We start from the raw sequence: 16,432 nt of genomic DNA, 5'->3' as shown, positions 1-16,432 counted from the left end.
AACATATCTCCTTAAAGTTTATAAACCAGTTGCATTTGCTAAGAGTAACAGTATAATACATGTCATCATAATCTCTCACAACACAGGGGATCTAAGGCTCAATTCTGCAGTTCTCCATAAATACTTTGATGCTGACAAGATGGAGCAACTGTCTCATACAATATAAAGTAGCTTTCCTACATGTTTGCACCATACTTCTTTTTGTATGGTGAATCTAGGGCAGCTTCTTAACAACCTGCAAGTGGGACTAGCCATGACTTCTGGCTATGGGACTAAAATAGAGAAGGTTGACTATAAACGTTCTTAAAACAACTAAAGCTTACACTTCTAAAGCTCTTCACTTTCTGCAAATTGCCGAAATCCTGTCTATCCCATGTTTGGGCTCCCCATCATATAGCAATCTTTATCTTTTTTGATCTGATTTCCCATAGAAATGATTGATATCTAAAACCTTATAATAAACAAACAACTAACTGAATACTGTAGACCCATGTATTCTGCCAAAGAGGTGGCCAACCAGGCTCTAGCTAGAAGAAAATCTTTTTCGTGTGACTTTGTGTTTTACCATGTATAAAAGCAGAGCGTTTTGGGGAAAAAAAGACATCAAAGCAGGGTTGTTTTTTTTCAGTTATACATTTTAATTTTCTAGTAGGTACAATACTAAAATAAACACAAATTAAAAAAAGTTTATTAAAACAAAACTGTACAAAAAAGCAGTTATACTACAATTTAATTACAGAACAGTCTACTGTCCAAAAAGGCACTAATAATCCAGAATAGGAGATACAATGATACAGGACTCATTTGTTTTTTAAGCTAGTTTTTAATCAATACAATAGAGCACTTGTTTCTTTCCCCATTCACATACAGAAACAAGGACTTCTTCCACAGTCAGTACACACTGGTATAAATATGAGCCCTACTTAGAAAGATGTAGTGTCTCTCTCACCCCTGGAAGAAATGGTAAGGGTCAACAGTATGAGGCATGTAGCTTTAAAAGGAGAGAAAAGGTTTCCACCTGCAAAGGAAGAACCCTGGGAAACTAAATGGGAAATCAGTCAAGGACATTTCAATGTATAAAAGGCTCTCATAGCGTTAAATAAGAGCTTATACATAACTTTTTTTAAGTTGAGGGAAAAAAATTCTCAACGAAAGTTACACTGGAAAAATGTTTTGGAATTTAACATCCTGCATGTTCTCATACAACGAGGTAAGAACAGGATACTTGTCAATGCTCCCACGGTTTTTCTAAAGAGTAGTCAGCCTCTTGCATTTTCTATTTTGTATTTCATCGTAGCCCGTTTTGGAGATTTCAGTGGAACACCAGCCCGGGTCTCCAGCCTGACCAAGTTGTATTTATATCAACCAAGACTGTGAGGTTAATAACCATTCTGAAAGTCAAATATACTTTAGAGGCAAAGAGGACAGATGCAGGTTTGTGGGAACTTGGCTTGCACTTTTCAAAGAAGAAATAAATCCCTTGACAGATTAAATTAACTGATAAAGTTAAGTGGCAGTTCCACTAATATCCTTCCAAAGAGGGAAGAAATATGAAAACTGAGAAATATTAATCAGATATGAGATAATCCTAATTTTTTTCTCTCATCACTCTACAATTTTTTTTTTACAAAATATCTTCCTATTTAGATTATTTGCTCTTTTATTTTTTTAATAGAATGGTTATAGGATTGGAATAAAAATATGCACAAGATACTTTGGGCATTTAAGACCATCCTACTTTTGTTCAAATCATGGCTACACTAGTCTGGCCTTTCAGTTTTCAATTGAGTAATAATTTCAATGTGGCTAAACGCCTTTGCCCTCAATTCCCGGGCTCGTGCTTAGGAATTTAAAGCCTGTCTGACTGACAATGATTTTTTTTCCTTGACGGAATGCCTTCACAAAGATATTTGGGATCTCAAACCAAAGACCGCCGAAAGCCTTGACCAACTTTAGCCAAGTGCCAAGTTGCTTCAGGGAAATAGAAATTCACTGACAAGATTCAACAACTTTGGAAGCAACTATGCCAAGTCCCAACAAAGCACATGTTGACATTGCTAAAAGCAGTGAGTTCTCAAACTTTTGAGAGTTTCTATATCTCTGCAAAACTAGTGGCAGCGTATACCCTGGCAATGGACCATTTTGGGGAGGAGGGGTTTAAGAGGAACAGGGGGAAGAAGAGAGAGACTGCAGCTTTTTCAAAAACTGTGTCATACATAGAGAAGACAGAGACAGAGAGATGAATGTTAAGAAAAATAAGTAGCAAAAGAAATTTGATTAAAAAAAATTCTCTCACATCCTATACTACATCCTCCTTCTGCTTAGCAGAAAATTGTACGTACACAAAAATACAAATACACAATTTTGTAGAACAGTCTGATTTTAATATATTTATATATATTTATATTTATATGAGTGGCAGGTTAATTTATTATATGGAGCTTTTTGCACTTTTGGCTCATATGCAACAAGGCTTATAAATTCAGCTTTAGCTTTTCATTCAGGTTTTTATTTTTATTTTTTTCTTCTTCTTTATATAGCTTTTTAAAACAACTGTTTTATTCATTTTTTTTTCACATTTAAAGCAGCATCCAATCTGCAATAAGAACTGGTGGCAACAGCAAGGGGGTTGGAGAGTAGGGCGATAGACAGTCCAGTGTGGTTTGTGTGTGTGTTATCTATGCATATGTCAAAAAGGACGCTGAAATAAAAGGGATTGTGGCTGCAAGACAGGGAGACACAGAATTACCTCTTGAGGTAGGCTGAACTCAGTTATGGCAGGCCAAAACAACACCAGGCAAAGTGTCGGAGTGCCACCACAGTAGTGGATCAGAGAGGAACACGAGGAGAAAAGAGACAGGCAGTCCTGGAATGGAAGTTAGAAAATGCACAAACTTGGCTTGCCCATAAGCTACAGCAACCTGCAATTGATTAAGCTGCGATGTATTTCAGCTCAGAATGGAAGGAGGAAATAAATCTGGTCCCTCCTTACCCTCTTACGCGAGGCATATTCACTTCCAATTCCCTAGTATAATGTTTTAATGCCTTCTCTCCCCATTATCTTAAAACAATGTTCTGGAATGAAAGATAACAGGTTTCTTCCTACACTGCTGGTTCCTTTCAATGCAGGAATCCAGCCAATGTAGAAATGAAATGTACTAATTGGGGGGTGGGGGTGGGGGAAAGGGAGGGAGGAGTCGCTCAGACCTTTTTCACATTCATAAAAGATTGTTGGGAAGAATAGTTCATAACTTCTCTTCTGCACGTAGCAGGAAATGCAGATGAGGAGTTCAAAATGCAACCTTCCAACAAGGCGGCACTTTTTATGCAGAGGAAAATAAGAAGAGGAAGGAGGTGGACATGGACTCGCTTGCTACAGCACTTTTCTACAGCAATTCTTTTGTTAGGCTCTCTCATCATGGCTGTTTCCAAGATTATAAAACAATCAGGCAAGTGGTCAACAGTTGCGTTGGATTGCAATTCCAATGATTCCCAGCCCACAAGGGCAGAGTCAAATGGAGGGTGGGGGTGGGGAGAGAGAGAGAGAGAGAAAGAAAAGCAACTATGGTTGCTGTCCAGTTTATTCCGGAAGCTAATTCACATTCTAGGCTGCCACGTCCTCCCATATCAGAAGGACAAAGACCGGCAAGGCCAGTGTCTCCTACATAAAACCAGGTTCAGTTATCACGTTAGGCACTTTTAGAATTGGATACTAAACATGGGAAACAGATTCTGAGCATCCTGAAAAACCAGGGAAACTGCTCAGTGTCATCTGCTATGGAAGTTAGCTCTTTCATTCACAGCAAATGGACCACAGAACTCACTGCTGAAAGTCGGTTTCCAAAACTAGTCTTGTCTTGAACATGGGAGGGTGGTAAATGGTCTTGCCCGTTTAGACATGAACTTCTAGGGGATAAAGCTATTGCTCCCCTTCCACAACATCACAAAGCAAGGCAGACTTCCTCAGCTTGATGCCTCTAGATAAAACTGCATTTCAACTCTTATGTGGCTCTGTTGTGCTAGCTGGAAATTATAGAAATTGACATCCAACACAACTGGAATTATGATAAAGGAATTTGCTTAAATACCCTCTTGAGATCCACATAGAACATCAGAGTTCTTCTCAGAATTATCTCAATCACAGAACACATTGATCTTAGGAAGACAATTGGGTATGATTATCCACAACAAAAGTTGCAAGGAGATATGGAATTGACAACCAACAAAAGAACTGGGCTTCCCTATATTAGAACACTATCATACCAAAAAGTTAGCGTTTCCTATCAAAAAATCAACTTATCAACTAAATCACATTTTGATCAGAAGCTTCCTATGTATCTAGAAAAATGGCCATTGTAAGTCTCACACAGAGCAAGTAACAAATCACTAGAAGAAGTATTTTTCCTGGACAATAGATGCTACCAGCATTTTGCACTATGTTTTCTCTAGCTGGCTGAGTGGCTTAAATTGCTTGCACGGTTCAATATATTTTGCTCAGTGATCAAAGGCTGAAACTCATAATCGTTACGAATACGCCACGTTCGGAGGCAATATATTACTGAATGCCGGTTGCTAAGGGACTCACAACATAGTAGGAACAGAAAAATTAGTTTGTTTGCAATTTCAGTTAATACAAGCGTGGGAGGAAACTGTTCCACTGGAAGAAAGCTGATGTTACTCATAGAAGCTGCAACTAACATTTTATCAAGGGAGTCTTTTCAGGAAGGATGATGTCAACTACAAGCACAAGGAAATCCACTTATTGCCTTAAAAGTCTTTCCAGTCCAGGACACTGAAAAGAAGAGTAAATAGTATAGAGTGTTAAAAACCAGCGACACTATTTTATTAGGAAGTCCTTTTTAAAAATATTAGCTTCTAGTAAGAAATCTCTCATGTACTTGTACTAATAGTTTTCCAACAAGTTTCGATGTCTCCAATACCATGTCTATGACTAAGAAGAATGAATGAATGGAAAGCAAAGCAACATTTATAATATAAGCAGGATGCACAATATGAAATGAGGAGGGGGGCCAGTTGATGTAGAATGTTGTTGCTCAATTAGAGTTCTCTTCATGTGTCTTGACTCACAAATTCCAAAGTTCACAGTTAGGATTCTGACTGGAAATCATGGGATTGTAGTCCTCATATTTGGGGGCAGCATCGTATTGTAGACGGCTAGTCTATCAGAATCATATCTCAAACATTACATCAATCGAGTCTGAAGCCAATCTCAAAGCACTGCCTCTAAATCTAAGACTACAGAAGGTAGAACTGGGTATCGTGGACGCTCAAGAATTAAGAACTCATCCTCCAGTAGCAGCAATATTACAGTGATTTCAGAGAACCAGGCAATTCTGTAGTATTGAAAATATCCCAAGGCGACACCCTTCATCAGTTATTGAGAAAATATAATTTAGATTGTAGGTGGGCAAGAAGCTGAGAATTCAGACACAATTAAGCGATGCTTCTAGATCAAACTGCTTAAGATGATTCACAAACCATACTTGCTCATGGAGCAAGTAAAATATTCTATTCTATTAGTAACCCTAATTCCTCAACTATTCATAACGTAGGTGAGACACCTAATGAAAGATCAGAATGCTATATACAAAGCACAGATAAAAGCTCATCTTGGAAAGCATTTTGGAAAGGCAAGACAAAAAATCAGTTTTGGGGTGCTGAACCCCAAAGCAACAGAGGATCCCAACAGAGGAGAAGAAAAGCCAATCACAATTTAATTGTTAGTAACAAGAAACTTAGCGCCTGAATTCAGTTAAAATGAAGAGCATTCAAATGCGGTAAGAACTTGTAACTTGACAAAGCTGGATCCAAATGTTTTTTGTCCTTTGAACAAAGCTTATCTTAGCAAAATGGGTCTTCTAGTTTACTTGCATTCACTCAACATTTCTTGCCGAGATCCTCTTTTTAAAGATTCAAGATCTCTTAACACGTCCACAATTCTTCTTGAATTAAGATAATTGTAGGCTACCTATTGTCCTAATGTTTTAACAAGTTTAGCCACTATACTGAAAGCTTGTTCATTGCTTCCTGTTACTTATTTGTATGTGCAATATATAAAAGGGGCTGAATCTAATAACTGTTTACCATAATTGAAAAGTGCTTCAGGCCAAGCCATGAAGACTTATGGCCCTTTCAGGAGACTGTACTACTAGATAAGCAGGGAAAGGCTACAAGTTAATAGGAGAGACTGACTAAAAATGAATGACAAAATTTGCAATGGATGGCTTATTCAAGAATCCTGCTATTTCAGTTCATACCGGAACTAGCTGGTAGTGTCCTGCTAAAACTACATGCAAAGAAAGAATAAAACCTCAGTGAATAGCAGTGCCAAAACGGTCATGGGAAGCTCAGTGGCAAAAACCATGATGGCTTCATTTCATCAATGCTTCTCAGTTTAGGATATTACCATTATAGCAATGAGAATATAAAATTCTGTTGCAGTAGCTATATTTTACCAGGTCATTTAGCCCACAAAACAAAGTTGCTTCACTTCTTTGTTACCTGTCACGGAGAGACACATTTGCTTGTAAATGTCACGAGAAGAAATTCTCTCTGCAGCTACCAAACAACTCTTACATTTTTCCCTGAGTCTAAGGTCAAAACTCCTCATGGAGTTTACCTGCTCTTAATCGACAAACAAGACAGACGACAACAATTTGCTTCTGCTTTAGTGATCAACTGTTGATTTTTTTAAAAAAATTACATATAATATAGCCAATGAAATATGCAAGCTGGAACAGCAAAATACTAGCAAAGCTCCAACATTTTAATTGGAATTGAATGGGTGTGATGAGAAGCCATCATCAAGGATCCTGATGGAGAAAGTGTGTGATGGAGATACCGTGTTTCCCCGAAAAGAAGACCCAACCAGAAAATAAGCCATAGCATGATTTTTAAGGATGCTTATAATATAAGCCCTACCCCAAAAATAAGCCCGAGTTAAGACGGATGTATTTAGTATCGTATTTCCCCCGAAAATAAGACAATTAGAAAATAAGCCCTAATGCTTCTTTTGGAGCAAAAATTAATGTAAGACCCGGTCTTATTTTCAGGGAAACACAGTAGTAACTAGTCCCTGTCCTAGATCCATTGAGGGAAACAGAGGACATATGTAGAAGGATTCCAGCTCAGTAATTATGCTCAGAAAGATCAGTTGATGGGAAAGATTTTTCTTTACTTCAGAGATGATGAGTAAGCCACTCTCAGCTTACTGAGGTAGCCTGGCCAGCATAAGAAATCGTCCACTATTCTTAAGCAGAGGTCGAAGAGTAAAGAGCTGCTCCAGCCCCTTGAAAAGATGGCATTTTATTTTTCCTTATGGCTAATCACTTTTTCAAAATGTATTCATATCAATCTATTTTCAAAAATTCTGCCTAGTAATTATACAGCTAAGTACCATCTATGCAGTTAGAGCTAGTAGGTACCATACTACATGAAGCAACAGCATCTTGGCAGATATTCCCTCTTTATGATTTCTTTAATGACTTCTGAGAGCATTCAAGATATATGCAAAGAAAAAGAGTGACTACAAATAAAGTATTAGACTAGAGAATGGCCGAATTGCTCATCCAACTGCCCATACCAAAATGAGCAAATGGCCTGTCAATTTCAGGAACAGCATGACTTATTCCAACATTCTGAAGATTTTAAGCCTTTGGCCATTCCTCTACAAATTTCTATCATCTGCCTTGGCAAAGCACAGATGGGAACAAGGCCACAGACAAAGCACATTTCCAAATGTTGGGAACTGTGGCTCCAGCAGGGATTATATCATGGGAATGTCAGCGTGTCAGTTTCATTCTGAAGTATACTAGTTGTTCATCAATGCACAGGCAGCTCAAAGGGCACAATGAATGGAGAAGAATTTCTGTGAACATTGAAGTAAGGTGAAAGTGAAAAGAGCACAAGAAAGAGGAAAAACACATGCTATGATCAAGCTGGTAAAGATACGTCTTGGGTTACAGGAATGCTTTTCAATTACCTCCGGCTTCCTTCATTTCAAAACATCTTGCTCAGGAGAAACACCTGGTGCTATTCGACCAGGTCCATTTCATCAGAGATGTTCCTCATGGACTATGTTCAAGGTTTATTATTGGATGACTGTAACATGAGCTTATAGCATGTTATGGTTGATTTATCCAATGATATTTATTTTTTAAAAAATGCTCAAAATACAAATATATATATATATATATTTTGTTAAGGAAAAAAATACCAAAGTGCTACATATGATCAAGATAAAAGAACCAAAAAACCCCCCCTCAAATTTGATTATTATTATTATTATTATTTTTGCTATATAGAAGTAGATTCATCTCACATTCCATCAGTATTTAATCACTAATTCTAATTTCCTAGATAGCCAATATCTGAATCCAATCTCAGATTGCCCTAACAATAGGAAAGTAAAAAAATAATCCTGTTTCCCAGGAGCACAAGAGCCACTAAATCCTTGGCTTGTGGCAACATCTAGTTCCTGCTGAAATATGGCTTCCAAGAATTAGTTAACCTGCTCAGACAGGTACAGCTTTCCAGCTGCTGAAGAAGAATAGAACAAAGAGAGACAAAGAATGTGTGGCTAGTTTAGAGAAGTAAAAAACATCAGGATGTGATACCTTGGACAGCCAACACCACAAACAATAGATAGGGATCACTGCACTCTCTACTATGCAAATAATGAAAATTTACATGTATGCATATTTTCTGTAACTACCCTGTTTCCCCCAAAATAAGACATCCCCTGATAATAAGCCTAATCGGGCTTTTGAGTGCATGGCAATAAGGCCAAGCGCTTATTTCAGGGTTCAAAAAAATATAAAACAGGGTCTTATTTTCGGGAAAACACGGTAGCGAGGAGGGATATTAGGAGTTACTTCTTAATCCTTCCCTAGAGTGCACCATACTTTGGAGACAGGCTGTTGCAAGGAAGTAAGCGATTACCAACTTTTCAACCCAAGTTAATCTGCAACCTGATTACAGGCTGAACTGGAGAGCTATTTCTCATGTTTCATCACAGAATGTGTGTGTGTGTGTGTGTGTGTGTAAAAATAAGTTATTCACTTCCATCAATGCTCATCCTATCTTTGTATATAAATCATGTCTTTTCCAAGAGTAGGAATTCTTTATGAGGGTGTCTGAGAATATAATTGCATTATGTGGGTTTAGATGTTAATGAACTCGCCAGGGTTCATTTATGACTAACTGATAAAAGAATTGTGAATGATCCAATCACACCTACATCATTCCTTAGCCACCATCAGCCTTAGTGACCACTTATTGGAAGGAACACAGCCACAGTGGGTCTCATTCAGAGACACAGCTTCTTCTATAGATGGAAACTTTGGCCTAACTGGGGAAACCTAAGAATTGAGGGGGGAAATGCTTTGTTCCTCCCATAACACAACTTGCAAAGAAAACAGGAAGGTTATGTTGACCACGTCAGCAGCAAACATCAATCAAAACAAGCTGGTGGACTTTCCCTTTCTCCTTCCCAACCAGCCAGGACCTTTAGAAAACAGTACTAACCCTATGGAAAAGCAGTAAAGATTCTATTGCTGCACTGCCAAGGGAGGCCCATCTTATTGGCACCTGGTAACAAGACGTTCACAACAGATCTGAGCTTCATCATAATCCCGTTCCCTGTCCAAACCCTCAACCCATTTTCCTTCAAACCACTGAATCTCCATTGTCTCCTTTTGGTTTTGTAACAATAACAAGAGGAAATAAAAAAGTGTTAACACCAGGAAGTCTGAAGGATAATCCAAGTTTGTATGGTTGTTTTTCTACAGATTTAGCCTAAGGCTTGGAATCGAGGGCTGCCTACGACACCTGGAAGCACGTTCATGGAATGCTAAAGACAGAGCAGCAAAGGTTTTCATCTAGCTGAGGGGGGAGCACTGGGAGAGGGAGGTCAGTCGGCTTGGTTAATTATCTGACTGGGAGTTAATACTGAGAGTTTATACGCAGAGTCAGAGGGCACCATGCCATCTTCACAGGACAAGACCCTAAACGACGTACAAGAGACTGCAAAGTTATATTGTAAAGAAGGACACATATTAGGGACCAGGAAAAAGGCTGCTAAGGTGCTACGTCTAAAACTAAGTTACTTTCTCATCTGGGAGCCCTCCCCCTCCATCGCGTCATCAGTCATCATCCAGGGCCTCTGTTTTGATCTCGCTGGTTCCTTGCCGGGCCAACGCCAGAATGGTGTGATTTACCGCTGCCATCTCCACGGCTAGTGAGATAGGGTCTTGGTGGTCGCTATGGCTAGTGTTGTCATCCTACATGAGCGGAGAAGGAGAAAGGAATGAAGAGGGGGAGGGGGAGGAACAAGTCTCATTAGCATCTTCAACAATAATTTCATCCAGTTTTAAAATATGTCTTATAAACAGTCCAATGTTTTCATTCAATGGGCTGGAGAAACGAGGATAAAGGGATTTATTTTAAAAGAACGTATTACATGCTGAACAGGCATTGGCTGAAGGGAAAATGGGAAGGAGGAGAGAGGGTATTTGGAGAAAATCTCATACTGGACAGATGAAAATGAAAAAGGAAAGGCACCCAAGGCAGCTTCCAAGCCTCAAGTTATTATTATGAGGCATAAACCAACCTACTAACCACCTGGAGAAATTCTGCCCTTGTCCTATACCTCCAAACAGAAACCTAAACTTGAAAATGGGGCAATGATATGACAACTAAATTAACAATGCCATTTCCACAATCCAAATAACAGGGATGGCCACCAATGCTAGCTGACCTTACAATAACAATTTTTGTTTGGGTGTCTGTTGAAGTTGAAAAGTGAAAGAAGAGTCAGGGAGTAGGTGAGATGATTTGAAGTGGGCGCCTGGAAACAGATTCTGCAATAACTCCAAATCTGTATAAATGTAGAACCACAACCTTATTCCACCACTAACCTATTGTACCAAATAAAATGTAGAGATGCAACTCAGTTTTAGACAAATGTCTATTAGACAAGTGAATACGACTGTGTATTCATAGAAATTCATTGACTAGTGGGTTTTTTTTCAATTAGAGAAGACAGTGAGTTAGCAGCAGAAGTTATCTGTTTATGTCCCAAAGGTGTTTTTTCAAGAAGCAACGGGACTTTCTGGCTTTTCTTTGAAGACGTTTCGCTTCTCATCCAAGAAGCTTCTTCAGCTCTGACTGGATGGTGGGGAATGGAAGGATTTATATTCCTTGCAGATAGCTGTATAAATCCTTCCATTCCCCACCATCCAGTCAGAACTGAAGAAGCTTCTTGGGATGAGAAGCAAAATGCCTTCAAAGAGAAACCAGAAAGTCCAGTTGCCTCTTGAAAAAACACCTTTGGGACAACCATGACGTGGATGACTGAGAATCTCCATAGACATATCTATTTATGTGTTTGTATGAGAGAGAGAGAAAAAAATGGGATGGGTGAAAGGATCTAAAAAACTTGTGTGTGTACCTTTGGCTGCTTCTATACCATTTTTATTACTTAACAGTCCAAACACTTTCACTGGGTTTTATGAAGGTCCAGAAAACAACTTCCACTTGCAATCCCTTCTATTTCACCCCACTCCCCATTTCTCCTGCCCTTTGTTAAACCGCAACAAACATTACAAGAGAAAAGAAGAAGAACTAATTAGAATTATTTCTTTCTGAGAAGAATTTCTAGATATTCTTTTTAGTTTATAGTATTAGATATATTTATTGGTTGCTACCTAACTCTAGGATGCTACTCAACATAGGATATTTACAAATCAAAACAAAATAAAATTAAGAAGATACGGGAAATTATCTTTTATTGCTTCTCAAGAGGAAAATGGGAACAAGCTGTCTACCTTGTTATACCTGTATACCTTGGAGGCTATAGTGAATCCCTCTAAAAATTTTTTACTGAAGAGTCAAATCCTAATTTTGTTACCAAGCATGGGCTCAAGTGATGACCTGTTTTGTAATACATAAGCCCAAGTAAAAAGAAAAAAGTAAAAAGAAGATACAAAAGTTATTTTCTTATAGATTTAAATAACTTCGTTTTCCAACCAGACACTATCCAAATATATTAGCTAGGAATGAATGCTGTAGACCAGGGGTGTCAAACTCATGTCGTCACAGCAGCGTCATGTGACGTATTGGGATTTTTTCCCCCTTCACTAAACCGGGTGGGGGCGTGGCCAATATGTGACGCATAGGGCTGCCTTTGGAGACCATTTGGAAATTATAACTGGTCCAGAATGTGGCAATGGAGAGAGTTATGGTGTGCTGGTGGGTTAAATTGTGCCATAGGGCAGGCACCGCAACTGAAAAGGACAGACTTCTGGGTCTTATGAGACGAAAAGGTCTAGATTAGGCCTGTCAAACTGATGGCCCCGGGCCGGATATGGTCCATGCAGGCCCAGCTCCGCAAAGGCAAAAAACATCCTGATATGGCCCACGATGCGATCGGGTTTGATACCCCTGCTCTAGAAGGTCAAGAGGAAAAGCCACTATGAAGGAACAGTCAGATAACAGGGGCCTGAGTCTGGGTCATGAAAGCAATTTAAGAAAACATCTCAGGCAGGCCTGTAATGCACAGAGGTAAAGAAAGGGAGGGGGAAACACATTCAGGCTTGCAAAATTCTGTTACAACATCTATTACAGTGAAAGAAGTATTGACCTACATGGCATTTGTTTCTTAGTCTATCTATATCTTGTAACCTCATTGCACTCAACACTGTGTGTGCCTCTACATCCTGAACCAGTTCAAGCATCCAAATATTTTTCAAGGACAGAGCACAATCTCATAGTCCAACCAGGAAGTGTCTATGGCATGAGTGATTATGAGCAGAATCTCCCAGGAATGGATGAGCCTGTCATAATTTTATTAAATTTAAGCTTTTTTACATTACCATAGGCCTCGTCTAAATTAATGAAGGTATGTTTCCTTTCTCATATTTGTCCACTTCTCAATGACCAGTTGAGAACAAAAGGACAAACATTTGATCTGAAGCAAAAGCACTTTGCTTACCATCCCATCTCCTGCCTTTTCTATCAGACCTGTATGATATACCTTCCATCTCTCTATAGTTGCTATATTTTTCTTCATACAGAAATAACTGCATTTTTTCCACTTGCACTCATATCCAACAAATCACACTCAAATCACATCTGTCCAGCTACATGTTGAGTAACATCTGAACCCCCCTCATCCAATATGATAGTATATCAATATCAGCAATCCCTTTATCTGGTCTACCCATGTGGTTTCCTTGGTAAAATATAGAGGTTGCTTATCACTGTCTTTTCTCATGCAGTATGAAATTCCTCTATCATGGCTACCTGATGTAGGTGCCTGTTTGCTGTAGCTGGGCAGCTGAGATGATTTTCACACCATGGGTGACCCTACTGGGAGTTTATACTCTTGGCATTCACTCCCATTTTATTTAATTGTATCCTGCCTCTATTAAGTTTACAAATAACTCAAGGGGACGAAGCAGGGGTGGGTTCTAAAATTTTTTATTACTGGTTCTGTGGGCGTGGCTTATTTTGTGGATGTAGTTTGATGGTCATGTGACAATTATTTAGGATTTAGCAGAGGTATTGGTCTACCAGGCTTTTAACTGCTTGCAGAGCTGTACCGGTCTACCCATTTGTTCTTGGAGGGTCCGGTCTACCCATTTGTTTTTCGAGCACACTGGTTTACCACCACACTGCCTTTTAACACTGATCAGCTGTAGGGTGGTTCTTTGAAGCCCCACTGCAAGAGTTTAAACAGTTTTTTTCCTTCTAGCCGATCAGCTGGGACTCGGGAGGCAGCGAATAGATTGGGGGCGGGGCCAAATAAAAGGTAAGAATAACGCGGGTGGAGTGGGAGGGCCCAGCTCCCGAACAAAGAGAACCGGTTCGGTGATGTCACATCGTCACCGTTACCGGCTCGGCCGAACCGGGCCAAACAGGGAGGAACCTACCACTGGGACGAATGTATCTAAAACTCTTTCCTCCTCCTATTTTCCCCACAACAACAACCCTGTGAGGTGGGTTGGGCAGAGAGAGAATGACTGACCCAAAGTCACCCAGCTGGTTTTCATGGCTAAAGCAGGACTTGAACTCACAGTCTCTGGGTTTCTAGCCTGCTGCCTTAACCACTAGACCAAACTGGCCCATTGTTCTTTGCCCTTCCTTTCCAGGAATACCTGCCCCCCCAAAAAAACTCTTTGGCATACAGTAGCCTCCCACCGGCCAGTTCGCTCCCACAGAGAGGGTCTCCTCAGGGTGCCATCGGCCAAATTATGTCGGCTGGCGACACCCAGGGGGAGGGCCTTCTCTGTGGGAGCCCCTGCCCTTTGGAATGATCTGCCCCCAGAAATTCGTAAAATCTCTGATCTCCGTGTGTTTCGCTGTGCCCTCAAAACCATGTTGTTCCGCCAGGCTGGGCTATCAATGTAAAGATTTTAATTGGTTTTAAATGGGATTTTAAATTTGGGGTTTTATAAATTGGGCCTATTATTTAATAATTTTAATTATTTTTAAATTTTGTCTGTCTTTGTGTTTTTAATTAGGCTGTACACCGCCCTGAGTCCTTCGGGAGAAGGGCGGTATAGAAATAAAATTAATAAATAAATTAATAAATAAATGTATTATAACCATTTCCACACAAATCTTTAGATTATTCTTTCTAGCGTTCCCTCACTTCAGTTTCATCCTAAACTGATTCATCACTTTATTTTTAATTCCATTCATTCTATGGAAACTCTTTTTGTGGCCCTCTTTGCTCTCTGCAAAACCAATTCTTTACTTCCATCAAAATAATATCTTCTCTGCCTTTTTAATCTAAACCGTTTCTTCCTCTCATTGATTACATTCTTTGCAGCTACCTGTTTTCCTCTATACACGCAGTACACTAGTTTTCTCTCATCTTCATTTTGGCAGCAATGTTTTCCTTAGATAATACAAGGCGTAGAAAGAGGAGGGGGAAAGGATATTCTTTAAACTGTGGTATTCATCCATTAAAACCAATTACCGGGATGCCACTTGATCAGCATGGCTATAGATGATCATGGTATAACACCTGCACCTCCAATTTCCTACTTAAATGTTCTGGAATTCCCTATGCAATATGAAATGAAATTCCTTGGAGTGCTGATTCTTTGAAAATAGTAAGGCAATATACTGTATATCCTCCAGCCGCATGCAGGCTTTTTAATTTTTCAAATGGTTTCCAAATCTATTGAATAGTTTGCCATTGAAATTTGATTGTAGATTTTACTGCAAAACTGGACTGCAAATGTTAACACTAGTACAAACTTAGGAGTTTATATCTTTATTATTTATTAAATAAAGTTGATCTTTTTTATCTTTAAAGGGTGTTTTTTAAATTTTTTTAAAAACAATTCTGTTTTCTCTCAGGTCCAGAGACAGCTTCCACACAAAGTAAAACGTGTTTCTTAGCCCTCACAAAGTTGCCTGTCCTAATTCAAACAATGTAAATTTTACAGACACTTTTCCAAGCATGATTCTATTATTATAAGAAATTCTAATTAATGTATAAATAATATTTTAATAAATATTTAAGGAAGCATCTTCAAGTTTAAAAATCTATGATTCATTCCTCACATTTGTAGTAGCCAAGTATATATGAAGGCGTAAGAGCCCAGTGGCATAACACATGTAACATTTTTAAAAAAAAACTGTCTGAAACTCTGGAAAATTAACTGCTGTAAGCAGGTGTTGATAATACTGAGCTAGAGGGATCAATGGTCTAGTTCTGTGTTTGTGGAATATTGTAATTCATATAAAAATAGAATTAAAATGTTATAGCTATTAATCTACCTTAAATTAATTATAGCAACTGCACAATACACTATCCTGTATTCATTTGTAATTTTTTTTTTTATATTTCTAAAAAAAACCCATAGAGAATAAAATCTGGATGGAAAAATTGAACAGTCCAGCACATGTTCAGCAGCAAATGGCTTGACTTAATTAATATATTTTAAGAATGTATTATAGTCTTAAAGGCTAATGAGCCTGCGAAGACAATAGACACATTCAAATGATTATAAAACAAACTCTCAAACCATATTCGACAATACTTTTCAAAAGAAAGTATTTTTTGGTTAAAAATAAAATAAAATATGAATGTAATCTAAAACCCAGGTGTCACCTGAAATAAATTAAGAAAAAACGCTGCCCCCATGTCTTAATTCTCTTTAAAACACAGCATGAGAGTAAAGTTAATTTTTCACATCGTGATGAAAGACTTTCTATAGCTTGTTGGTTAAAATGACACCCTCTAAGGAGTGTTTTCCTTCTGAACAGGTTAGCTTGGTTTAGTGTAGGAAGGAAGAAATCCACTGTTTGGATGGTCCACCTTCAGCTTATGGGCAGGCAGCTTTCAAAGGCCTTAAGTGCCTATGTTTCTTCTCTTTCATCTCCACTGTCATTCTAT

At 38.7% G+C, this 16,432-nt stretch overlaps 1 protein-coding gene across 1 annotated transcript in view; it reads right to left on the bottom strand.

The window, feature by feature from the left end:
- Positions 1 to 9,901: 9,901 nt before the first annotated feature.
- HMBOX1 (homeobox containing 1) overlaps positions 9,902 to 16,432 on the bottom strand; it is a 126,032-nt gene continuing 119,501 nt past the window's right edge. Inside the window, exon 10 of the mRNA XM_070947276.1 lies at positions 9,902 to 10,301. Within this exon, the coding sequence (XP_070803377.1) occupies positions 10,164 to 10,301 (138 nt within the window). The 3' untranslated portion in view covers positions 9,902 to 10,163. The remainder of the gene's footprint in view (positions 10,302 to 16,432) is intronic.

This window comes from Pituophis catenifer, unplaced genomic scaffold (genome assembly GCF_029215685.1).
Source record: "Pituophis catenifer annectens isolate HBS135680 unplaced genomic scaffold, rPitCat1.0.hap2 SCAF_1, whole genome shotgun sequence".
In the NCBI taxonomy this organism is placed as follows: domain Eukaryota; kingdom Metazoa; phylum Chordata; class Lepidosauria; order Squamata; family Colubridae; genus Pituophis; species Pituophis catenifer.
Note: the sequence above shows the minus strand (reverse complement) of the source record. Positions and strands in the feature narration are given on the sequence as shown.